Source organism: Lissotriton helveticus, chromosome 8 (assembly GCF_964261635.1).
Source record: "Lissotriton helveticus chromosome 8, aLisHel1.1, whole genome shotgun sequence".
Classification (NCBI taxonomy): Eukaryota; Metazoa; Chordata; class Amphibia; order Caudata; family Salamandridae; genus Lissotriton; species Lissotriton helveticus.
Window position 1 is genome coordinate 1,237,562,256 of NC_136069.1, and position 27,091 is coordinate 1,237,589,346.

Here is a 27,091-nt window from a genome sequence, read left to right on the forward strand (position 1 = left end):
GCCTGATTACGATATTGGTAGGAAAGCCTCCAACTGACAATAGGATTCCCCTAGACTTAGTGGGAACCCATCCCTCGGTCAGAAAAAATCCAGACCGATTACAATGCTTGCGGTCAGAAGAGGAATCGTTCTGTCACTCCTAATCGGTTCTGACCGGCATTCGTAGAATCTGAGTCGGTCGAGGCCGATTCGTACAGCTCAACGGACAGCGTTTGACCAACCGGTTACAATGTCGGATTCCGACAGCCTTTCCGACTCAGTCTGTCCGATGCAAAAAGGCAGTCGAAAACTGACTTTGGGGGCCCCTAGCATGCTCCCCTTCATCCGGACTCCTTTGGTTTGGGGTCAAGGGGGTCCCCAAGGCACCCACCTGTAAAACCACGCACAGTGTGGCAGGCATCATGGGGTGCCTGAGACAGGGTGCAAGGTTTTCCACAGACACCCATTTTCCCCATATTAGTTGTCCCAGTTTCCAAAGAATCAGAGAGGTACCTTAGAATATGGCAGTCGTGTAATAAAAATAAATAAATAAGTATTCCATGGTAACACTTACAAATTGAAATACAACTGTCCAGTACATACGAAGATTATGCAGGCCTGATGGCTGCTGTCTTTATACAGGAGAAGCTCTAGTTTGAACATCTAGAAGTTGTATGAGTGAACAGCAATTTGATTTTACTCTCTCTCGCTCTCTCGCTCTCTCTCTCTCTCTCTCCGTCTCTCTCGCTCTCTCTCTCTCTATCCCCCTCGCCCTCTCTTTCAATCCCTCTCTCGCTATCACCCTCCCTTTCTAGCTATCCCTTTCTAGCTATCCCTCTCTCGCTATCCCTCTCTCGCTATCTCTCTCCCGCTATCTCTCTCCCGCTATCTCTCTCCCGCTATCTCTCTCCCGCTATCTCTCTCCCGCTATCTCTCTCCCGCTATCTCTCTCCCGCTATCTCTCTCCCGCTATCTCTCTCCCGCTATCTCTCTCCCGCTATCTCTCTCCCCCTATCTCTCTCCCCCTATCTCTCTCCCTCTCAATCTGTGGCAGGTTGTTACCACTGTAGGTGCTTGTCCATTGGACTAAATCTTCCCGAAATTCACGTACATATTTTCACTGCCCCATTTCAATTTAAAGCTTAATAGTGAACCAGCAAACCTAGCCAAATATAGTCTGGGATAGGTACAAACGACTGGCACCGGCGTTATTTATGTATTCCCCAGAGTTACTGATGTTGGGACGACTGGAAATGACAGGGGGGAAACATGTTACTGACACCTCGAATGTGGATGGGACAAAACAACTAGGGGGGGATCAGTCTCACCAAAAGGTCAATGCTGGACCTATTGAAAAATGAAGTCCAAAATGCAGAAAAGTTGGACGGAAGAAAACTGGAAAGCCCTCACACACCAAGGGAGATCAGATATGCTGTCCTTTGGGACAGGGAATGACAGCACAACAAATAGGCTAAAAACAGCCGCAAACACAATTATGGAAGAGATTGGAGGCCTACATAGAGGTAGACATCACAGATAGCCACGGGTAATCTGGAGCTGAGACACACATCCAAAGTATCCAGAAATGCACCACTGAAGTTAATAAAATGTAATTATCTACATAGAACGTGTCTCACCACCAAAAATATGCAAAGCCCCAACTCCTCCTGTCAGAGATATTCTCAAACGGAAGCAGGATTCTGCCATATCTCCTGAGAGTGCCAAGCAGTAGCCCGATACTGTGATTGGGAATTGAGGTGACAAGGAGAGTAGCCCTCTTTTGGTGATGTGTGCGTCCTCAACAAAGCTCAGAAAGAAACAGATAGAAAGCAAATGTACTGAACTCATGTTAAGATTTGCAAAAACGGAATAGTGTCATGAGTTTGAAGTCCACCACAACAATCATCACAGAGAAACCGGACTTCAGGGAAACTGATAGGCTGATTGATATAAAGGGGACCGTCCTGCACATGGAAAAGCAAAGAGGGTCCATAATAGCCCAAGCCTTGGACGAACAAACAAAATCATTCCTTAACACCGCATGCGACAATCCCACGCGAGACCTTCTCTCCCTTTGACAAAGTATGTACACATATACCACTGAAACTGATCTATCAGAGTTAAAGTTACATGTTATAAAAGATATGCTAAAGAAAAGTGCACTAATTGCATTATATGACTGTAAAAATAACATCATTAAATGCGAAATTAATGAAAGAAACACAAGTTGAAACAACGAGTTTCTTCTGTAAAGATAATAATGGAATATGCAACTGTAGTCATTAAAACAAAAAAGAGGTCAAACAAGCAAATACCTGAGCTGCTAAAATCCAGTTTCCCCCCCCCTTGTATGTGTTTAGTGACATCAACCAAGAGCCCTGAGTACCAGAAGTATATCCCCCACCTTCCTCAAATGCCAGTTGTTGAACAGGATTTCCTTGCAAATCACTTGTGTTGTTAATTCGGACTGCTTGTTCCCCCGAGCATTTTTGTCTTCCTATTTCTTTTAAGAATTTGCAACATAGTATCTGTTTACTGTTCTGCTGTGATTGTCTAACTTCAAATCATACACTGCATAAACTTAATGAATCCCCTTAGAACCACAAGAGAAAATGCCCCTCCCTAATGAATAAAGAAGGTACTTCGCGAGTGGTTTTGTGGTCCTCAAAAAGCTAGAGGTCAAAACCACTTCATTACAAAATTGTCATTTTATTAGTAAGGTAAAATGTTACTTGATCACTTTGGTGTACATTCTGAAGCATTTGGCTCACCTAAGTGACACTTACATATGCATAAAATACCACCAGTGACTCCACACCGCATATCCTGATTCACAGCATTTGGAGTTTGCAGATTTTGTACTATTGCATTTAACTAGTAGCTTGATGTTCTAAGGTTTTAAATATGGGTCAGGCTATTATTAACGTGTCTAACACTTATTCATTTGCAATCCAATGTTTATTCACACATAATATAATATTTTCAGCAGTGTTTCCTACACCCCACCATGCACTTACATGTGGTGCACCCTAATGTTTTAGAAGCACACATGGTCGATTTCCTGTAGAGCTCAGTAGATGGATTATTTTGTTCACGTATTCCACAAAACCACCTATGGTCTGCGCTCAACAAGAGACCTACCAGAGACAACTTGCGGGTAATTGGAAATGAGGGTATTTTTCACCCCCACCATTTTGTTTTCCTTGCAGGTTCTTTTCCCTTTTGCGTAGAATCAGACATTTTTTAGCTATTTTTACTATTGTTGGTTCAAAGTTGTGCATTTTAAAAACTTGATTTTAGAGTGAATAACTAATTATATTTGTTTGTATCCTTGTGATTTTAGCATGTAATTTCTTAGCAGTTGCATTCAACAGCATCTTTACTGTTTCGATAGCTTACTGTGGATGCAGAAGGTTCGTCATTCATTCCTCTGTGTGAGCCCTTAATTTACCTGATTGCACCCATAATTTAAAAAAAAACTTAGGTTGAAATGATGTTCTGGTTATGAAGCAAAGGCCACTAAATTTCCCCAGTTATGGTGATCTACGCAAGTCCACTCTCATGACCTCAGACGACTCTGATAACCTCCTCAATGACATCACTATTTAAAAATCAGTTGGGCAACTGTTAGCAAGTAGATGCAATGACTTTATGAAGAAGAAATGCTGCTGCAGTTCATCACTAGCAGAAAATGTGCTCTTTCTCTGAGTGAGTGAACTTGTAAGCGCATATGGCCGAATAAATCTTGATGGTAGAACTGCAAAGATTTAAAAAGTAATAATAAGGAAATCGGAAAAAGGAAAAAAAAGAATTGGCAGAACTGATAGTCCTCAGGGACACAGTTTGATGTCTGGCAAGATCAACAAAAGACGGTTATATAGTTGGGGTTTCAGGACAGAGATAGGCCTTCTTCTGAACCAAGCTCGCTGGCAACGAAGGACCATCAACAGAGATGAAGCTCCCGATGCAGGTTAAAGCATGTTGATGCAAATCTGAAGCAGGCGTCCTTAGACCCCAGGCCGTAGAATGGTCGATGTGTAGGGCAGAGAGTTGTACATTTGACCTTTTTGGACGACCAACAGACTGTTTGCAGGGGTCTCCAAACCGGTCTTGGAGGGCCGGATCCATGCCAGATTTTGTGCATATCCCCATTTAGATACATGTAGTTATTTTAAAAATCTGGCATGGATCCGGGCCTCCAGGACCGGTTTGGAGAACCCTGGTTTAGAGGCTATCTGGCATCTGATACACAATCAAACCTGCGTAACCTAAAGCCCAGTCTAAATGTTATGTTATGTTATGTTATGTTATGCACTTTTATTAGGCGCACAGCTGCTCCAGCGAAGGAGCGTCCTGGCGCCGCGACAAGGTAGCAGCATAACACAACGAGGTAAAAACACAGTAGGGTGAAGCTAAGGGAACAGAAAAGTTTTCACCGCGCGACGGAATGAGAGCAAGTCCCTATGGGCGCGAATCGCCGGGGGAAGGGAGTTCCACAGCATAGCTGCGCGAACTTGAAAGGAACGTCCACCGGCTCTGCTGCGCTTAAAGCGGGGGACAACAGCTAGTTCTAAGTCAGCAGATCTTAGTGCTCGCGCCGGAGTGTAGTGAGCCAGAAGTTTGGACAAAATCACCGCTGGAGATCCCTTGAGTATTTTGTAGGCGACACAGAGGACCTTAAACTGAATCCGCTGAGCCACCGGGAGCCAATGCAGCGTTCGCAAGGTACTGGAGGTAGGACAAGATCTAGGTAGTCCTACCACCGCTCTCGCAGCGGCATTCTGGATCCGCTGTAAGCGACCGATTTCAGCTTGGTTTAAGCCAGCGAATAGGGAGCTCGCGTAATCCAGCCTGGAGATGACAGTGGCTTGGATCACGAGTTGCCGGGTGGTGGCATCGAAAAACTTGAGCACTGGACGTAGTCCCCGTAGAATGCCAAAACAACAGGCCGCCGTTCGTTTGGTGTGACATACAAACGTAAGGGAGGGGTCCAGCCATACTCCGAGGTTTTTAAGCTCGGAGACAGGGAGAGGTGTAGGACCCAAATCCCCAGGCCACCATCTCCCTCCCCAAAGTTCCGGTTGTTTCCCAAAAATCATGACCTCGGTCTTGCTAGCGTTCAGCTGGAGACAGTTGGACGTCATCCAGCCAGCGACCGCCCGCAGTCCTTGTTGGAATCTGGGTGCATCCACATCAGCATCCCCGCTGATCGTGACTGCTAGCTGGGTGTCATCGGCGTATGACACCATAGTCATACCCCATTGTCGGACAACCTCAGCTAGCGGCCTTACGTATAGATTAAACAACGTAGGACTCAGCGAGGAGCCTTGTGGGACCCCCAGATCCAGCAGATGGGGTTTGGACTGGTATGAAGGGACGGTCACGCTAAAGGTCCGATTAGCTAAGAAGGACCGGAACCATTGGAGAGCGGTACCAGTGACACCAGCCTCCTCTAACCGACGCAGAAGGATAGGGTGTGATACGGTGTCAAAGGCGGCGCTCAGGTCTAATAGCACCAGCGCCGCCGTTTGGCCCGCATCAAGCACGGAGCGCAAGTGCTCCACCATATACAGCAGAGCCGTCTCCATGCTGTGACCTGCTCGAAACCCATTCTGCGTCGTATCGAGGATATCGGCTTGGTGGAGATGTTCCGAGAGGACCGCGTTTACATGCGCCTCAGTCACCTTGGCGGGCCACGCCAGAAGTGAAATTGGCCGGTAATTTTCGGGCTTACTCCCGTCCAGGCTTCGTTTTTTGAGGATAGGCCGGACCATGGCCTGTTTCCACTTAAGTGGAACTGCGCCAGATGTAAGCGACTTGTTGATCAAAGAGCATAGCGGTGAGATGTCGTGCACCGCAAGATCTTTGAACACAGCCGGACAGAGTGGATCTGCTGGGGACCCCGACTTCACTTGGCAGGCCAGTTTGCCAAGGCTTTCAGTTGTTAAGGTCGGAAAAGAGTGCAATTCCTCAGCGGTCAAGGGTTTAAGAGGTGTATCTGCAGGTGGAATGGCCGACGGAAAAGCCCTATGGATAGCATTCACCTTTTCCACAAAGAAATCCGCCAGTATTTCACAGTGCTCCACGGAGCTCTGGAAGATCGCAGTCGCCTTTTTGGTGGTAAGGTCTTTCAACACCTTGAAGATGGCTTTAGAGGGATTGGCACTGGTCCGAAATTGTAAGGCGTAGAAGGCAGCGCGGGTTCTGCACACTGCTCGATGGTAGAGTTTCACAGTGGCTTGGTACAAGATCTTCTCCTGGATGTTGTAGGTTTTGCGCCATGCCCGCTCTGCACGCCTACAAGAGGTCTTGAGAGCCCGCAGCGCATCGTCGTACCATGGGCTGGTATTCCTAGCCCCTGATTTACACCAAACTGTGGGGATAAGGGAATCTAAAGCCCTAGTCACCCAGTTACAGAAACCATCATAGCCTTGATCTACCGCCCCAGTTATGTCTAGTGGGTCGTACGATAAAAGGTGGTAGAACTCGTCCAGCTTAAGGTTATTCCAACGCCGTCTAGGTGTTGGACAGACCACTGGTTTGGGCTGCGTAACAGGTACGGGGCACTGGATCTGTATCAGATCATGATCAGTCCATGCCAGCGGTGTGAGGCTAGTAATGCTGGTTCCCGCAACGTTGGTGAAAAACGGGTCAAGAATATGCCCCCCTATATGAGTGGGTTGTAAGACCATCTGGGCTAGCTGAAGCAACTCTAAATCTGCAATAAAACTAGACACCGATGGGCTAGAAAGATTGTCAAAATGCAGATTCATATCCCCAATAATGGAGAAATTAGAGCACCCAACGGCCAGCTTACAGATGGCATCTGGTAGAGCAGCTCTAAAGGCCACCTCACTCCCGGGGGGTCGATAAATCAGTAGCCCCGACAAGGTGAAATTGGGCGTGATGGCTACCTTAAAGATTGCACTTTCACAGCCAGGAATCCTCTGTCCCTGCCACGTACATGGATAACAGGACTTGACCACAAGAGCTATCCCTCCGCCTCTAGAGCCTCGGTTAAGAGTAAATACCGAGTATTCCGGCGGGAAAGCCAAGTTGAGAATGGCTGTATCGGCGTCCTGCAGCCAAGTCTCTGTCAGACAGAATATGTCTGGCAAATCATGGCATAGCAGGTCGGAGATGTCCGGATGGTGCTTTGCCAGCGACCTGACGTTCAAATTCCAGATGTTAATAAAAGAAGATGAACCAGCAGCCACAGTGACACGCTCCTCAGACCCCCTTCCCAGGGGAGCGGGAAGACTGAACCGCCCACAGCCACAAGAGAGAGGGCCACCTAAGGGGTCCACCCGCGTTGTCTCGCAGGACCCCAAAGACAGACCGATGGCAACTAGTCTGTCTCTATCATAGCACAGCATTGTGGCCTAATGGAAATAACCACAAGGGGCCATAGACCTGCCCCGTCCTGCACGTCCTGTCGCGGACGGGCGCAGACTGGCAGGACTCTGGCACGACTCCGGCCACGCGAGGACACGCCCGCTGCGCGATCCCGCTGCGCGATCCCGCTGCGCGATCCCGCTGCGCTAGGGGAGGAGCTTTAAATAGGTGTTCCCAGGCGGCACATGCGCACTAAAACGCTGGCAGGTCTAGACTCCTCAATCCACTCACCCCACTCCAAGATGGCGGCCAAAATAAAACAGGGCACCCACCCCAGGACCAGACCCGCCCAAACGGCGGTGCAGGGAACAATTTACTGTGCAGGTAAGGGGCGCCTTAAAAACCGGGTCAAATGACCAAATGAAACAGAGAAAAATGTTAAAATTAGCAGTTATCAGTAAAGCGCGCTAAGCGCTCTCGCAGCTGTCAGCTACCTTGTCAGGGGGCGGTATTAGGAGGGACTCGCCTTAAATAGGTGTAAATAGGTGCAAATCCTATGTTAGAGGGTTTGCAGTTCGTTTATTTCCCACAAGGCAAGCTTTAGATAACAGATGGCTCTTAGACACCAGTGTATTTGGAAGACTGCAGTACCACTGTCAGCACATGGATGTCCTCGCAGAGGATAAATGAACAAGGTTGTATTTCCATCTTTGCCAAAGATGGAAATCATTGACATCAAAGTAGCTACATGGTAGCTACTTTGATGTCAATGATTGTGTCAATGATGATGTGAGTTTTGAAGACGCCGGCGAGGGTGTGATGTCATTTCTGATGTTCTTTGTTGTAGATATTAAAGGCTGAAGCAATTACGCCTGCTTTTTAGGTCTCGCCTGTCGATGCGCATGCGCATCGAGCAAGCGAGACTATAGGGGCTCATCCACTCTTTATCCACACTGCAAGGAATCGTGGCGATTCCTTGCAGTGCCCGTGACTTTTAAGGTCAATGCGCATGCGCATTAAGCTTATGCGCATGCGCATTGACCTTAAAAGTCACGGGCGCGTGCATGTCCGTCTTTGTTTACCCGCTCCGCCCCCTCCCGCCGTGTCGCCTTGCCTACTCTCTTCCACAGCCTCCCCCAGCTCCGCCCCCTCACTACTTGATTGCACGGCCGCTAGGCCGTGCCTCCCCTACTCTCCTCCCCCCTCCTCCCCTGCCTGCCTGCCGCTAGCTGAGTCCTCCCTCGCTCTGGTTTTCCAAATTCCACCCACTTCACATTTCTTTCGTGGCATCGTGTTACTGTAAATCTGTATGTGTAATGGGATTAACAGGGTTACAGATATACAAAAAACATTCTCAATTCGATAAGCAACTCACAACTAGAATCTTGAAGGACTCTGCTGCAGTGCACCCTTAATTCCCGCCTCGGTTATTGCAAGGGAAGGGCGCTCTCTGCTACGGTATCTTTAGGTAGTATTAGTTTATGACAAGCTCTTGGAAGCGATGGGTGCCCATGCCCAACGAGAGGATACTGGTGCTCCTTCGAAAGGACTGATACTCCGAGTCTTTCACTTCTGCCTATGAAGTAGCCTGTTCTCGGATCTCCAAGTCTAAAGCACTAAAAACTCACTAGACATTGGCTGTAAATAAAATACTCCAGAGGAATCGTCAATAAGCACCTGCAACTTCTGTTCCTCCTCCAGGTGCCGCTTTGAAAAAGTTAAGTGCCCTGTATGAAAATCAAAACTTCCTCGCTAGCAACTCTCGGCTCTCGCGACACCCCTGAATGTAATAGAAATCAAGGAAGGACAAGAAACACGCCTAATCCCATTTCCAGATATGAAGAGCGTTCTCGGCAATTTAAGTGTGTTGTACTTATTGTTTACATTTAGCGGCAGCAAATTGACGAAGATCGTTAATCCCTAATTGCGTGTGTTCTCTACGATTGAAACAAAATGTATAGAAGAAATTAAAAAAACCTTCTAATTTTGGAGTGGTTTGAAACATTTTTTACTGCATGTATTCGTCATATTTGAGTAAAAAACAAAATACGTTTGTTTTTGATCGGAGAACTGGATTAATTTTCAGACGTTTAAAAAATCCGTTGCCACAAATGTATTTCTTCAAATGGTTTAGGGAGTTTGTTAAAAATTTCAAGATGGCTGATTCATTCTACACATACACCATTCACCTTTATCCTGACTCTTCAAATTACAAAAGTAAAGCCTTTTTGGAAATTCACAGACTGGCAGAGTCCAAACTTTGCACTGAGTGGCGCACTCTTAAGCAGATTTATTTATTTTGCTATCTTGTGTTTAACACTTATTCACTTGAAGAAACATCTTGTTTCTATGTGAAGTCGATATTCATGTAAATTAGTTTTCCTGCTTTTTCATGATAATTTTGATGCATCTAGTCAGGCATGCACTCTTGAGTGTTCAAATAGGCAGATTGATATAAGAAGATACTCCCATCGTTTTTCCTGCTGTTTGAAATGTCAAGTCATCCACTCCTGCCCACCTAGGATAATAGTGAGACATGCCATGTCGATTGTGTTGATTAGATCATTTTGGCTTACTGCATTAAAGAAGTCCGTTTTCTCTTTTTCTGCAGTAAGATTCAAAGGAAGTGTTTTGAAACCTTAGAATCTTTTGAAGTCTTGCAAAGATCTGTTTGTTTCCATGGTAATATCGGAGAAAGCTGCTTTACTTTCATTAAAAATCATTTTTTTCAAAGAGGTGAGAGATGTTTTGAAGGATTTTATCTCAAACTGCATTCCATCGCCCTAATAGCACATTTGCTGGTCTATATTTTTGCTGACCTTGATCCAGACAACGTTGTTTGTCATGATAGTTTACTTCACATTAATCTGGTATATTCCTATGAGTGGAAGAAATCTTAGACTCTATTAAATTGGGACTGCTGTCTTTGAAGTTTCTGACACAAAGCAGTTTAGTTTGACCCCACGATGATATTTTGGTGCATAGTGGATAGAAAGGTATTTGGAACTGGACAAACCAGGACCCTGATATAGGTTTTGAGCTCTTAGCTATTTGGAGACCAAATATTGCCCCCTTTTCATAAGTGGGCGCAGACCAGAACTATTTAGAGTGGTTATTGAGTATAAAGCAGGACAGTTGTGAAATGGCCACATCCACTTTAATCCACCCTCACTCACCCTCACCCTCAACACCTCACTCACCCTCACTCGCCCTCACCCTCACTCCCCCTCACTCGCCCTCAACACCTCAACCTCACCCTCACTCACCCTCAACCCCTCACCCTCCCTCACTCACCCTCACTCACACTCAACCCCTCACTCACCCTCACCCTCACTCACCCTCACTCACCCTCACCCTCACTCACCCTCACTCACCCTCACTCACACTCAACCCCTCACTCACCCTCACCCTCACTCACCCTCACTCACCCTCAACCCCTCACTCACCCTCACTCTCACTCATCCTCACTCACCCTCAACCCCTCACCCTCACTCACCCTCAACCCCTCACCCTAACTCACCCTCACCCTCACTCACCCTCAACCCCTCACTCACCCTCAACCCCTCAACATCAACCCCTCACCCTCACTCACCCTCACCCTCACTCACCCTCACCCACCCTCACTCACCCTCACCCACCCTCACCCACCCTCACCCTCACTCACCCTCACTCACCCTCACCCTCACTCACTCTCACCCTCACTCACCCTCACTCTCACTCACCCTCACTCACCCTCGCTCTCACTCACCCTCAACCCCTCACCCTCACTCACCCTCAACCCCTCACTCACCCTCACTCACCCTCACCCACCCTCACCCTCACTCACCCTCACTCACCCTCAACCCCTCACCCTCACACAGTGCAATAGGTCTCGGAGCATTTGAGTTAGAGCTTTTAGAAATGTTTATGGCTTTTTTTTTTAATTCTTTAGCATTGGCTAGAGGAAACAAAAATGCTAAAGATTTACACAAAAACCCATAAACAATTCTAAAAGCACTAACTCTAATGCTGCGAGACCTATTGCATTTCCAATGCTTGTTGTAATTGAAAGGCTGCAGTACAGGTTACACATACAGATTTTCTTGTAATCTGCCCATATGGAGATCAAGCTGTAGTTCCAGATATGTAAAATCACAACCATAGGTTGCTTCGATGATTTCATTGATGATGGCGATGTCATCTTGGATGTGTAAAGTTGTGAGCAGTGCGTGGAAGAAGTTGCAGTTGTATACTATAGCGCTACATATCTGGGGTAATTGTTGTGGTCTTTAGGTCGTGGGTAATATTCATAATATCCCTTCAATTGAGATTTATTGCAAAGTCTGTGCATTAAAAAAAAAATATTGGCTAATCATCCTAAGAGAAATCTATAACTGTCCATGACAAGTTTTGTTATATGTAGTAAGCACCACACCAGGGGTGGCATCCCCCAACTGCACAGCAAAGTATCCAAATAAATGGAGTTATCCAATTTTTAAGCAAAAGTACTACTTTCGATTAAAAATTGGAATACTCCATTCATTTGGAAACTTTGCTGTGCAGTTGGGGGATGGCGCCCCTGGGTTGGCGCTTACTACAGGGTTTCACTAACGCTCTTGGATCAGTGAGCGATACCCCGCTGGCATGCACTAATTTGATTTGGTTCGCAAAGGAACTTTTGAAACGCCGGATTACCTTCAGAGTGCATGAACCAACTCTTTTAAGTTTTGTTTTACCTCATTAAACTCTTATCATTTGGATGTCATGTGTTTAAACCAGTGCCTGAAATTTACCTGCAAACCTTACTTCTGTGCCTGTTAAAACTCCGCACTCAAACAAGCTCCAATGTGCCTTTGAAAAGGCTGGCCAGAAGACTCCATGTCAGAGGGACACAACTTTTCCAGTTTTGATTTAACGTATCAGTGCATTCTGGGAGTTGTTGTCTTATTTCTAAAAAATTTTGATTTCGTTTTTTAGCACTTTTAGTAGATATGCATACTTAATTACAGGAGCACCATTGGCCTTTGTATATTAACATTATTAGTAAGCGGCATGTATTGGACTCATGTTTCAGCAATCTGCATACAATCAGTATCCAGTAATATATGCAATATTCATACATATGAGAGAGGAAGAAGTCAAGTCAAGTCAAGTCAAAATTTGTATAGCGCACTACTCACCCAGAGGGTCTCAAGGCGTTTGAGGGAGGGGGGAACATTACTTATCGAATATCCAAGTTTTAAGTTGTTTTCTGAAGGAGAGGTGGTTCTGTGTAAGGCGGAGGTGGGTGGGGAGAGAATTCCAGGTCTTGGCCGCTATGTAGGAGAAGGATCCCCCCCCCCCCCACCCCCCCCCCCCCCCCACCCCCATGGTGGATCTTTGGATGCGTGGAATTGCGGCGAGGGCTTGATTGGAAGATCGTAGTTGGCGGGTGGGGGTGTAAAAGGACAGGCGCGAGTTGAGGTATTCGGGTCCTAGGTCGTAGAGGGCTTTGTGTGCGTGGGTGAGGAGACGGAACGTTATTCTCTTGTTGACGGGAGCCAGTGGAGGTCTTTCAGGTGACCGGAAATGTGAGCTTGGCGGGGGATGTCTAGGATGAGTCTGGCTGAGGCGTTTTGCATGCGTTGGAGTTTTTTCTGTAGTTTGGCTGTCGTTCCGGCGTAAAGGGTGTTTCCGTAGTCCAGTCGGCTTGTGACCAGTGCATGGGTGACCGTCTTTCTTGTTTCGGTGGGGATCCAACGGAAGATTTTTTTGAGCATACGTAGGATGTTGAAGCATGATGCTGAGACCGCGTTGACTTGTCTGGTCATCGAGAGGGAGGAGTCCAGGATGAAGCCCAGGTTACGTACGTGGTCCGTTGGTATGGGTGCGGTTCCCAGGGCCGGTGGCCACCAAGAGTCGTCCCAGGCGGAGGGGGATGATCCTAAGATGAGGACTTCCGTTTTGTCCGAGTTCAGTTTTAAACGGCTGTTCTTCATCCACTCGGCTACTTCTTTCATCCCTTCGTGTAGGTTGGTTTTGGCGGTGTTTGGGTCTTTAGTGAGGGAGAGGATTAGCTGGGTGTCGTCTGCGTAGGAGATAATATTGAGGTTGTGTTGGCATGCGATGGATGCGAGGGGACTCATGTATACGTTGAACAGGGTGGGGCTGAGTGAGGATCCTTGTGGTACGCCGCAGATGACTTCGGTGGCCTCTGATTTATACGGGGGGAGGCAGACCCTCTGGGTTCTTCCGGTGAGGAACGAGATGATCCAGTCCAATGCTTTTCCTTGTATTCCGACGTTGCGGAGGCGTTGTTTAAGGGTGCTATGACAGACTGTGTGGAAGGCTGCGGAGAGGTCAAGTAGGATGAGGGCAGCTGTTTCTCCGTTGTCCAGTAGAGTTCGAATGTCTTCTGTTGCTGCGATGAGGGCAGTCTCAGTGCTGTGTTTGGCTCGGAAGCCGGACTGTGAAGGGTCGAGTGATTTGTTGGATTCGAGGAAGGCGGCGAGTTGACTGTTGACGGCTTTCTCGATGACTTTGGCAGGGAATGGGAGGAGCGAAATGGGGCGGTAGTTCTTAAGTTCAGTAGGGTCTGCTGTGGGTTTCTTCAAGAGGGCGCGGAGTTCGGCATGTTTGCAGCTTTCCGGGAAGGTAGTGGAGTTGAGGGAGCAGTTGATGATGTCTCGGAGATGGGGAGCGATCAAGGAGTCTGCTTTGTTGAAAATGTGGTGGGGACATGGGTCGGTTGGCGATCCTGAGTAGATGGTGTTCATCAGGTCGATGGTGTCTTCAGTGGTGATTGGGTTCCAGGCGCAAAGGTTGTTGGAGGGGTGTTTTGGTTCGGAGGTGGGTGGGGTGGACTGGTCTCCAAAGCTGTTATGTATGTCAGCAATTTTGTTGTGGAAGAACGAGGCTAGAGAGTCGCAGAGGTCTTGGGAGGGGGTGATGTCGTTGGTGCCGGCGGTGGGGTTGGAAAACTCTTTGACGATGTTGAAAAGTTCCTTGCTGTTGTGGGCATTGTTGTCAAGTCGATCTTTGAATGCTGATTTCTTGGTGGATCGGATCAGTTGGTGGTGTTTGCGGGTGGCATTCTTGAAGGTGGCTAGGTTGTCAGTGGTTGGGTTTTTTCGCCAGGCTTTCTCGAGGGTACGACAGGTCTTCTTGGATTTCTTAAGGTCATCATTGAACCAGGGGGCTTTTTTGCTGCCTTGCTTCATTTGATGGTTTTTCAAGGGTGCCAATTCGTCAGCGCTGAGGGTGATCCATTGTGTGAGGTTGGTGGCTGCTTGGTTTGGGTCCGATGATTTTGCAGGAGGGTTTTGCAGAAGCGATGTGAAGAGCTGGTCGGTGGTAATTTTGTTCCACTTTCTCCGGGGAATTGGTTGTGGGTGGTTGTGGGTCATAGTTTTATTGTAGTTGAAGTGAACGCAACTGTGGTCTGTCCAATGGAGAGCTGTGGTGTGATTAAAGGAGACGTGCTTGCTGGAGGTGGATTGGGTCGAGCCTGTGCCCCGGCATAGTGGGTGGGGGTGTCAACAAGTTGTTTGAGTCCGAGATTGGCGAGGTTGTCCAGAAGGGTGGTGGTGTTGCTGTCGTTGTTCTTTTCCAGGTGGAAGTTGAGGTCTCCCAGTAGAATGTAGTCCTCGGAGGGGAGGGCGTGTGGGCTGATGAAGTCAGTGATGTCTTCGCTGAATTGTGTGCGGGGTCCGGGTGGTCTGTAGATGAGGGTGCCTCTGAGTGTGGTCTTAGGGTCGGTGTGAATCTGGAAGTGAATGTGTTCGGCGGTTGTGAGGTTGTCCTCGAAACTGGCCGTGATGCGGATGGTGTCCTTATGGACGATGGCGATGCCTCCTCCTGTTTGGTTGATGCGGTCCTTTCGGATGATCTTGTAGCCGTTCGGGACGGCTATGGCGATGTCGGGCGTTGATGAGGCGTTCATCCAGGTTTCTGTAAGAAAGGCGACGTCCGGCGATGTGGTGTCGAGTAGGTTCCAGAGTTCGATGGCGTGTCTGTGGACCGAGCGGGTGTTGAGCAGGATGCACTTCAGGTGGTTAGTGTTGGAACTCTGTTTGGAGTCTGTGGATTTGGTGTGGGTCCTGATGCAGTCGAACTTGCAGGAGTGGCAGGTGAAGGGTCCATGGGTGTGTCCTGGGGCGGCTTGGTAGCAGATTGGGAGTCGGCCGGGGTTAAGTGCTGAGAGGGTAGCGGCGTCGTACGTTAAGCGGGCGGAGTGGGTCTTGCGTGGGCCAGGGGGTTTGGCGTTGGGCGCGGTCCAGGCGCGGACGGGCGTAGACGGGCTTACCTTTGGCGCACCTTCAGCGCGCATGGGGTGCGTCCGCTGCGCGTGAACGCTGCGCGAAAGTGCATCTGTCATAAGTGGATAGTGAAGGGGGGCGGAGCGAGGGAGGAGCAGCTGGGAGGCGGGAGCGGAGTGGAGAGCCGGGCTGGGAGGCACAACAACAAACAACAAAATGGCGGCAAGCCAAAAGCCTAACAGGACGAGATTGGGGCACAACCTGAATAATGGCTAGGAAATGGGCAATGGCACCGGCACAATCAGGCACAAATAGATTAAGCAGGCAAAGGCAGCAAAGCACAATTGATTAATAATTAATTATTAAATAAATTAATATAATTAATACATAATTAATAAGAAGGCATTTAACAAGTGGGAAGATAGTATAAAGTGTGTGGTGTCCGGCAGTTTTTTAATATGAACACCTGGCAGAAGTAAATCGGCAGACATTTGTACGTATCAGGGGGTCTGGTATCCTCTGTAATGCAATTTTTAACGGAGAAGAGCAATAACAAAGAAACCCTCAGTCTGGCAATAAGTCGTTTTCGCAGACACCTGGCCTCCTTTCTCCTCAGAGAAGCAGAATCTACTTCGGCCCACTGTAATACAGTAGAGTGCCAATGAAACTTACCAGGTAGGGATGAGGCCCTTCATCTCATAGTGACTGAGTGTCTACCCAGTAAGAAAGGTAGGTCTAAAAACCTTTCCGCAACCTAACCAGATGTGGGGAACTTACAGAGGCCCAGTATGCAATGTTCTAGACTATGAAGCTCCTGGTGGCCGGTGACAGATGACAATATGGTGCCAATATCTCCCCAAAAATTGACTTTTTCAGACACATTCCAGAACATGTGCTTGATATCTGGGTTCTGTGGAGGGTTTTCACGTATGCAGGAAGTATGGCGCCTTAACTGGTAACGGTAGGTGTATGGGTGAAAAGCAACAGTGATGGAACGGTGCAACAAGTTCAGAGGAGACCCCGAAACCTCTGCAGAGAGTGGCAAGGACCCACTCAGTAATTACAACAAAAGTCCTGTGCACACATTATGCGAGGTGTATACAAATGTCATACTTATTGGAAGAACAGTTTGTAGTTAAATGAGACAAAGTGGTCACAATTGAAAGTTTCTTTTTCAAAAAATTGTATTGGACCTTCCTTTCTGGAAGGGTGACATCAAAAGAAAATAACCAGCCGACACGTGTTTCGTCATGCGGGCAAGGCGCCTGTGACTCTTCAGGGCTGTAGAAAGTCAGAGGGTGATGGTCCGTGTAGCCGGTGATAATTCCGACCCGGCTTCTGAGGTATGACTATGAGTAAACACAATCAGCGGGACTGTGTCAGTGTGGACACGGGGACGGGCGGGTGAATCCATCCAAACCAGCAGAATGCCTGGGATTAAGGCACCGGAGAGACGGGTCCTGTCTTCTGTGGGAGCTGGGCCTCCTTTCTCCTTGGAGAGACAGAATCGACTTCGGCCCACTGTAATACAGTAGAGTGCCAATGAGACTTACCAGCTAAGGATGAGGCCCCTCATCTCATAGTGACTGAGTGTCTACCCAGTAAGAAGGGTAGGTCTAAAAAGCTTTCTGCAACCTTACCAGACGTGGGGAACTTGCAGAGGCCCAGTCCAGTATGCAATGTTCTAGACTATGAAGCTCCTGGTGGCCGGTGACAGATGACAATATGGTGCCAATATCTCCCCAACAGTTGACTTTGTCAGACACATTCCAGAACATGTGCATGATATGTGCCCCATTGCGAGGCAACGAGGGCAGTTCGAACTGGCGGTAACATATATTTTACTCAACCACATCTGTGACAGATAGGCCTGATGCTAAATATCATGGTGCATGTGTTGAAATCTAACAGTTGTAGTCCTTTTTCATTTAAATTGAGCCACTTGGACCAACACACCTGATAATGATACTTGAAAGCATAGCCAAGGATTGGAAAATGGTAGCTGGTGAAAATAATTTGGCCGCAAATGAGAGTTTGAGCCCTTGCATTGTTGATGATGTTTTTAAAAAATTTGATTGGCTTTTTGCATTTCTGACTCATCACAGTGAACCAATCGTGTGATGAGATATCCTAAAGGTCTTTGTTGGTTTCTTTCTTTGTCATTCTGACAGAGGGCAATTGAGCATCTAGAAAAAGGGTCATTGTCGTTTACTGCGTCCCTGCTCCCAGTTGCCTGTACGCTAGGGTTGTGTGTGGCAGGCTAGAGCGTTGTGTGTGCCCTGTTGGGCTTCAGCGTTTAGTATTCAAACGCTCAGAGCGGTGGCTTTCTGTTTTCCAAGTTGGCACTGCCTTGCAGCAAAGTTTGTTTCTTTACACAGCGTCGTGTTTCCTCTCCGGAACGTGCGCCGCGAAGGGCAGACCCCAAAGTGACTTTACAGGCCGCCTCTCCCTCCGCTCGCTGCCAACTTCCCTCCAATGAATGGAACAACAGTCAGGAGCTGAGCCGGCCCTCGGAATACCTCGGAGCTGAGGCGCAGCTGCTGCCGCGAGTGAAGGGGGCGCCGCGTGATAATAGGCCGGCCCGGGATCTCTGGGACTCGGCGCTCAGACCGCTCGGTGGGTGCACCAGAGGACATTTATATGAAATCTGAAAGCATGAGGATCAAGGAGATTTCTCTGCGGCAGGATCCGGATCTGAGGAAGGAGTTGGCGTTGCTGGCTCGGGGCTGTGATTTTGTCTTGCCCTCAAGGTTCAAGAAGAGACTAAAGGCTTTCCAGCAACTACAGGTTTGATTATGCCATTTTCTGCTGTATTTTTTTTAATGGTACCCTCCACCACGCTCTGTGAAGTAGCAGAATGTATATTTGTTTAGAGTGCCTACTTCACCGTGTTACGAATTTTGAGAAACTGTAGTGCCTACCTTTTTGTTTGTTCTGTTTTTTCTAGTTGTGTGAGAGGTGGCGTTTGTTACCAATATCTGGCCCAGAGGAGGTTTAACAAAACTTGTTTTGCGAACAGTGCTGTCCGTGCACGTTTCATGGTGTGACTATGCAGCTATATGCACGTTTGACCGGATATATCTGCTGCAAGCTAGATTCAGATGTGCACACATTTGACCGCTTGTCCAGTCTGAAGTTAGCAGATGGACGCAGGACTTCAATCTTGTTTTTTTATTCAACAATCTAATGCATTCTGGGAGTTGCTGTCCTGGTTCTGTACACTTGATCTAATAGCATTCATTTACCTGAAACATTTCAGCGTTGTAGCAAATCTTCTGTGGGACCTAATGCAAGCCCCGCGTCTCCAGGGTGGATAGTACAAGTAGCCCCAGTTGAGATGCAGTAATTCTCTTACAGCTCTGGGCCTCGGTGCCACTGAACCTGCTGCACAATTGATAGCTGCGCTGCTCTGTGTAAAAGAAAAGCCCAGGACTTGAGCATTGTGTCCTCGGCTGCTGAGTCATTTGATAACCATACCAGTGTTTCTGTTATTTGTGACAAATGTAATTCCCTGGGCTTGTTAGTTAGTAATTTTGCGTTAATCGAGCTGTTTATATATTTATTTCTTTATAATATTGAGAATATAGCATAATTGAGTTTCACTGGGCAAAATGAGAGTATTCTCATGTTGCACGGAAAAAAATTGAAGATAATTATTTTAATTTGCTTTTTTGAAAGAAGAGAGCACAATAAATGTGGTGTAATTTGAAGCGTTGTATTTTTTTTTTTACCTTTCTGCATTTTGTATTGAGTAAAACATAAACCTTTTTATATTTTTCTGCGCGCCTCTGCGCACTTATGATTAAATCTGGCAAATTCAGGTTGACGCCTGATTGAGGGATGCCCTGGCGGGCTGCAGGAACTTGTTAGAGTGGGAATGCCGACCGCTAAGTAATGTTAATGGTACCAAATGACTTCTGCATTGCCAAAGAGAAACCCGATGATTTCAACGACATGCTTGGATTCAAGGGAGGTTGGAGGTCAGCGTGCTTGTGTCTGCAGGGTCCCTCTGCTAAATTTACACCGCCAAGATACAAAGTGAACTCTGAAGAGCACCTTGCTTCCTGAGCCTATCTGGAGCGCCAGAGGCATTTTTCTTGCACACTTTGTAAACTACGCGGCCATTGTAAACACGAGTAAGAACAGCAGACAATAAAAAGGTTTAGACAAATATCCCAGAGAAGTCACCTGTTTGTCCCGTGGAGATGTTTATTTGCGTTCTCACAGACTGAACAAACCGTAGCACCTTCTGAACGATCCTACACCCTTTTGTGACGCAGTACATTTATTCAGCCGCTCTCTTCTGCACACGAGCCTGGCACAGTTGTTGGCGTTACAACAGCTGCAAAAAGAACAGACGGCAAACGACAATGAAGAGCGCTGTTTTCCTACCCTTTCTCAAAAATCTCACTTTTTTTTTAGACAACTGTAGGTATCTGAACTGCTGCTACATTCCTTGGGTATGGTAAATCTCCTCCAAGGTTATGTATGTTATGACAACTGTTGAGACTCGCAAAGGGGGTGAGGGGGGGGGGGGGGGGGACACGTTCCTGCTTATTTTCTCTGTATGGGGGGCTAAGGATAGAAGAACCCCATTGTTTCAGGAGGAGGGGGCCTCAAAGTCTTTAGCTCTGGTGAGTTTATGTTGAGATATGGTTTTAGAAATGAACACTTAGTCTTAGAGTGTCGTTGTTTCATTATTTCCTTTGGGTTTTGGTTGTACAAATATAATTTATACAGCAATATATGAATTCATCTATCTCTGCATTACAACCTTATTTTATCTCGAACACCCGTAATTCAGGTAAACTATCACGCATACAGTGGATGTGATAGAAATTCTGGAATTTCCTGGGTACCAACCTCACCATTATCTCTGTGTAAGTGGTCCATGGAGAATGCAGGGATTAGCCGTACACCTCATACACACAAGCCAAGCGCTGCGCGGCCTCCGGGTAGTTAGGCGCTATATAGGTGCAATTTTTCATTTCATTTCATTTCTCTGCTACGAGCTGAAAGAGGCAATACTCAAACCCAATGATACACTTGCATCTCTTTTGTACTATTAAGTAATGTGAGTATTCCCAAATTTTGCATGGAAGGATCTCACTATTTCTTAAGGATACCTGTAGCCTTTGCATGCACCAAATCACTACAGTAATTTCGCTTGGAGCAAATAAAGTTTCTCTTTCTAGTGACTCTCTCCCATTCTTCAAATTGACCCTCTCCAGCATAGCTTCTAAGCATGCCCCCATATTGTGCACATTCACATCTAATATTTGCCCCTTAGGCTTAAGCCATGTTAGTCATTTATGTTTTCAGATGGCTTCAGGCTTTTCTGCATCAAATGACTTCCCTCATTTCCTAATTTTATTCTTTATACCTCACCCCAGTTGTTTAAATAGCCACAGTTTATGCCCTCTTGCCATGATCTCCCATTTCATTGACTAGAATTAGTAACTATACCACTTCTACTAGTTGCTGCATAGTCTGTCTCCTTTACCTTGTACTTTCAAGTCCTCAACAGTTAGGAGCATGATTGATGAAAGTGGCAATCACCCAGCATTAAAGGTGCAAAATATTTAGATTTGTGCAATAGTTACTGTACTTGTCCAGATCTGTTTTTAGTCCTCAGTAGATCTTCTACTATATGCCATACTTTTATTGCTGTACAAGCCAAGATAATTTTCACCAAACAACACTGTTGTTAAGTGTTCAGATTTGGTTTTGCCTTAGCGTTTCCATCCCTAGCCCTTCTGTCATCTGACATGTCTACACACTTTTGTGACCAAATACAATTGCATCAGAAACAAAAAACAGGCGACACACTTTTTTTGTGAGAAAACTGTCGCAAGTTTATTCATATTCTGTTATGCAGTACACAGGTAGGGTTAACTTACGGGTGATCATATGAGTGCAGCGCCGTTTTGGACTAACCGCTGACACCCATCCTGAAACATCCGCCAGCAACCGGGAATTACATTGCCATCCTATTATTTATCCAGTTCTGTATAGATCTCATTGGGGCTGCAGCCTAATGATTTTTAATGTTTGCTGCACCCGTGCCGCCACGCAGCGAGTTAAGGCCAACCCCCAGCTGTCAGGATACCACCTGTCCCTTACGGGATGAAGGGGTCGCCGTCGTGTTCTACTCATGGCCCCCTATGGCCTGAGGATCTCATATTGAGCGGCCCCATCTCCACCTGATGGGGTATTCATCGCTTTTTGCATTAGGACTGTAACTCCGCTTGCCACGCTGTACAGCGATTGGCTGCTCTTCTTAGTTCTCATGTTCTTGCCTGGTGGGTGGGTGGCAAATTCCTCTGCTGCTGGCCACCAAAAGAGCAATATCCAGGTGTTGCACCACCTAAATACCCAGCTGCCCTCCCGGAAGTGACATCATGCCAGGGGTCACGGGGGAGGTGAGATCTCACACTCACGTAGCTTGCTTCCAGGCCAGGAGGCTACAGAAAAAATACTGCCCTGGGCGGTGAGGAAACACTAAGGGGCTGTCCTCTCTAGTCTCCCCACTGCGGGTGACGTGGCCAACCACATTCTCTTCCAGCATTTTCTTCCTTGGGCACTGTATGACCACAAGAGAAAGGTTACACAGTCTCACATTCTGCTTCCGTAGCTCAGTACCACCCATCAGTCTTGGCCCCAAAACTCATGTTGGTCACAATGTAGCCTGCACCACCCTGTCACAGGACAAACACTCAGTCTCAATGCTGTTTGGAATGGCACCTGCCTGTTCTGTTCAAAAGACAACAGACCCAAAATCCATGCAAAAGCCCGGCACACAAGTATCAGCATATTTGCAATATTTCCACCTGAGTCAAGATAATGCCCCTGCCCCCAGCCATGGCTTTTGATCCTAACCACTGGGATGATCAAATAGGACCTCCATAACAGACTTTCGGGACCAACGGCCTCTACAAGGTTAGTAAGCAGAGGGCCAACAGTCCTCTTCTTTCCCATCCTTTTCCTCCCCTCCATATCCTCAGGAGCTGTGCAGTATCTCAGCACAGAACAAACAGCAATGGAAAATGCTTTTGCCAGAACTCAGCTGATTCTCAAACCTTGTACCCTATTATGGATAGGGCGCCCATTCCCTGTTTGTGGCATGGCACACCTTTCCCCATGTGCACCGGGTGCTAACAGAAAAAGTGCTCCCCATCATTTAGAATGTTCTGCCCACAGGGCAGCCGTGAACTTGCAGTGCCCCCACTGCAGCACATTCAAGAGAAATATGGAGCAGCTGCTTAATCTGCCTTCACATAAATTTTGGAAATGAACCTTATTTTCCATGATGTTGGTCATAATGGTGAGTTTAATGCAAGCCCCGTGTTAGCTTGATCATGTATGTCACAGCAGTAGGGTTTCCCTTACCACTCCCTTGTCTTGCTCTTCTTCTTTTTTTTTTAAATGCTAAGCCCAACTTTCATACGGACCAAATCCTTTCGCTACCATAATTTGTCCATAACGCGTCATGTTAGGCACAGAAATCACTTCACATTCCTGATATGTAAAGACATTTTCTATTACATTGACAAAAGTTGTGAGGCTGAAAATGCAAACTGGTTGAGCTAGTGTAAAATAGTACATACCAACATGAATACAGCCATGCCTTACCACAGCCATATATAGGCACATGTATCACATGGTCCAGGTGGTCCTTCCAGGGAGGTCCCTGTGGTCCTTCCACATAGACCGTGAGCCCATTTGGCTCAAAGTAAAGCAGGTGCTTTTTCTCTCTCATTCAAAGTGTTGCTGTTAATGAAATTTGTAGAGTGACCACACTGAGGTTAGTCTTAACTTTTTCCAGGAATTTCTTCCTAGACTCAGACTCCAGAGCAGACTCCATGTGGGACAGACCTACCTAGGGGATAGCTGTGCATCTTATCCACCGTTTCCCATGTTTTTCCATTCTTCCGGCTTCCCTGCCAGCTGGAGACAAGCTTGGTGTTCGATTTTAATACTTATGATTTTTTTTAAAGATTCCATTATGAGGAAGGATAAGACATATGTTTTATATTCAATCAGCTCTAAAGTCGTTTGAATAGAAATGCTTTATATAGTAACATGTCTGTACACATGCATCGTACGGAGTTGGTGTTTAAAACGAATAGTGCCAGGAGGTTGAGTAATAGGAACACACACACGGACCTTTTGAATTGACAAATCAGATTGAATAGAGAGCTTTAACTGTACACGAGCAATGTTATGTTTACAAACATTACACAATACAGTTTTCCCAGAGTGATGGTAGATTTAGCTTTGATGAGTGATAAATGTTTGAGACTTGGTAGAGCAGCCTTTGTGGATCAAGTGACCGTGCTTTCAAACTCAACGTAGGTTTTATTTGAGCTCTCCATTGAATTCAGGAAGTCTGAACTGTTTGAAGATAGCTTTATAAAGGTGGACTGCATAACTCGAAAGTTTGAAACGTGATGAACCGCGGGGAAGGATGTGCTACTGTGTCAGGGTGCAGCTACTGATGGAGGCTGATTGACCGTAATGACCAAGGAGAAGTGTGCTGTTGAATTAGGTTTGGTGGGTAGCGGGGGATCACTGCCATTAATGACTTTCAACGCAATAGTGAGTGGTTGACATTAAATTATATTGTACTGTATTGCTACTTATATAGCTTTCCATACTCCCGAAAGGCCCACATCACTGGTTGGTACAATGGCATTATTAATATAATACTACACACCTACTCAAGGGAATGAAGCTCTCCAGTTTGTTTCGTGTTCCTGAGAGCCCCTCAGACTGCATAGTTGGGCAAATGTCATTTGTAGTTTGGTCTTTATGGGACATGATGGGTGAAATTTGAACAACGTGGTGAAAGCATGATGCACCAGTGGTTGATGTGCATAATACGCATAGGTTGTAGCAGAGTGGAGAATAGATACTGTTGTATATGCAGTTGCTTACCAACTGCATGGTAGACCGTGTCAAATGTAGAACCTGTTGATGTTCATTAGTTGGTCCACTAGTGTTTGGAGTCCACTTGTAATATCAAAGAACCATTGAAGGCACAGTTAAAATTAGCAAGGAAGTGCTTTATAAAGTCCAACCGGGAGCAACAGAGGGCTCACCCGCTGGAGGCGACGTTGAAGCACAAATGTAGTGCTATATTGACTCCAACCAGGAGCAACCAAGAACCGGCTCAATGGAGGCACTCAAAAGCGTGTGAGGCAGAGGGGGATAGCAGACTTTGGACCCAAGATCTTTTCCAGACACTAACCGGCCCAAAATCATTTGAGGACATTAGAAAATATCCCAACCCTCTTCGCTCTTCCCCTGGATGCCTGAGCTGGATGGACTGAGGTGAGGGGTTTAATAGGATTGAAGGTGGGGTGATCTCCCAAGGTTATGGGTCGGCCCTCCAATTGGCGCTCAGCTGGCACCCTGCGTCTGTGAGCAGGAGAGAATGTCTTTGGAAAACACAGCTGGCCTCACTGACCTGCAAGAGGAAGAAAACGTGAAGAGACTCAGAACAATCCCCAAAAAAGAGGTGGATAGAGAAAGTTATGCGCTATACCAGCACAGCCCAGCGCTATGTATCTGTATTGAATTACAGCACAAAGATAAATTGGAGCTGGACAAAAGTGACAACCCTGATCTCCTTCGCTACACTCCACCAGCGTGTCCCCATGATTCGAAAACCCAGCTCAACTTCTTAAATTAGCTGGGACGTTTTAATTTCACATAGATGTTATAGCAGTGCTTCACAGTGGGTTACCTTTTTGGCACCTACTCTCTTTTGGTGGAGAGGATCGAGATTGCTAGATGAAGGTTGCGGGGTCATGGCCATGCCACTTCCATAAGCAAAATAGCATGTGCAGGCAGGGACGAATTCCAACTGCTTTCAGTGGGAGGGTCTCCCATCGAGAGTCTATGAGGTGTGTCAACTCTCCAGAAGGACAGCCTACTCCCATCTCCAGTGTGGCGGAGCAAGGGCGTGGGAAATAGAGAGAATGGCCTGGCTGACCTGCATGATGGATAAAAAAGGGCACAAACCCAAAACAACATTACGTGCCTTTAAGCACTCTTCCTAATGAGAAATACAAAATGCAAATCAAGCCATCAAAAAGTAGAGAAAATGCACACCAATCACTCTCAACCACAAAACAGTTTACATGTAGATGAAGGCAAAAAATAAATGAAGAACTGGAGGAGCTGTTCACCACAGATGGCATTATGTTCAAAGTCCCATACCCACGTATCCATCTGTGTCGTATGTGTGCAGTTGCATCTGGAAAGTTAAACCATGTAGAATGTTGCTTGTGAAGACCATGGAGTTTGCCTGAGTGTTGCAACTTGGATCTACCATGGGACAGAAAACCACGCAAGTTGCAATTCCATCTGTTCACATCTCGGAAATAGGAGTTCTGAAGATCTGATTCCTGTTCTGTAGACTCCCGGGCAAGCTTAATCTTTACAAACCTCTTGGCCATTTGCCCACATTAGTGTGTCATGTGTGGTTCCTCCAAGTCTTTAAAGGTTGAAAGTTACAAAAGAACATGCAATTGTCCATCTCTGAGTGTCTGACAGCCATCGAAGGCTGTATGTTGCAGCTCTATGCGAAGCTCAACCTTTTGTTATCAACCACCTCCTTGGAATTAACCACCAAGAACTGGCTAGTCCATTGTACACGGAATGGAATTGCACTCCCAAATCCCTCAAGGCAGAGTCCTTGTGCTGTGTGCTAGGTCCCAAATGTACAGTGAAGTGACTGACATGTCTGGTGGTCTGGCATCCTAATTTATATTTTTACATGAGGTAAATCATCCTAATTCATGGTAAAGTTCTTGATTTTTGTCAGGAGGGAGGAAGATGTATTTGCAAGGGTTAGGAGGTCCTGTTATTCAGCTATTACAGTACTCAAAAGTACGTATTCATTGGTAAAGTATTGTTAAGGGTTAGACTGTGGAGAATGGGAGACAATGTGTTATTTTTCTGATATTCGGCAATTGTTTTGTTGTTGTTTTAAAAAAAAAAATTATTTGTTATCATTTATCATAAAAGCATACATTTCGTGATTGATTACAACAAATTTGCAGTTATGTTTAGTACTATCAACCCTCAACTTCCCTTCGCACAATTACCCTACCCTCCCCCCCACTCCCGAAAATTCCCTCAACATTTCGTTAATGTACAGTGAGTCCAACCATAGGCCAACTAGATACATAGTGATATTGTTCCAGTATGGGTAATCCATCATGTTACAGTCAAATGAGCGCAAAGTCCATAAATCGGGCTCGACCAAGGACGACATTCCTTGCGTGGGATCTCAAAGAATTTACATCGACTCAGCTTACAAGCCAGTTTCCTTTCCCATCTCCCTCCCCCTCCCTAGGGAAACCTCATGCCGCCACTTCCACCTCAGAACGATCCTCTTCCTCCCCATCCTGATGCTCTCTGAGGTAGTCGGGGTCTTCGCACCCCGCTAAAGGGATGCGGCACGCTACAACCTGCGACTACGTGGGAGCGTTGACAAATTAGACTATGTGTGGTGTGTGTTGAGTGTAAGTGAAAGAGGGATAGGTGTGAGT

At 46.7% G+C, this 27,091-nt stretch overlaps 1 protein-coding gene across 2 annotated transcripts in view; it reads left to right on the forward strand.

The window, feature by feature from the left end:
- The window catches only part of PPP2R3B (protein phosphatase 2 regulatory subunit B''beta), a 357,728-nt gene that overhangs the window by 50,728 nt on the left and 279,909 nt on the right, over positions 1-27,091 (forward strand). The window contains exon 1 of one of the 2 annotated variants that reach the window (XM_078658213.1): positions 18,036-18,317. The exons of the other annotated variant lie outside the window; for it this stretch is intronic. Coding sequence (XP_078514339.1) covers positions 18,171-18,317 — 147 coding nt within the window. The 5' untranslated portion in view covers positions 18,036-18,170. Of the gene's footprint in view, positions 1-18,035; positions 18,318-27,091 lie in introns of those variants that run through there. 2 annotated transcript variants of the gene reach the window in all.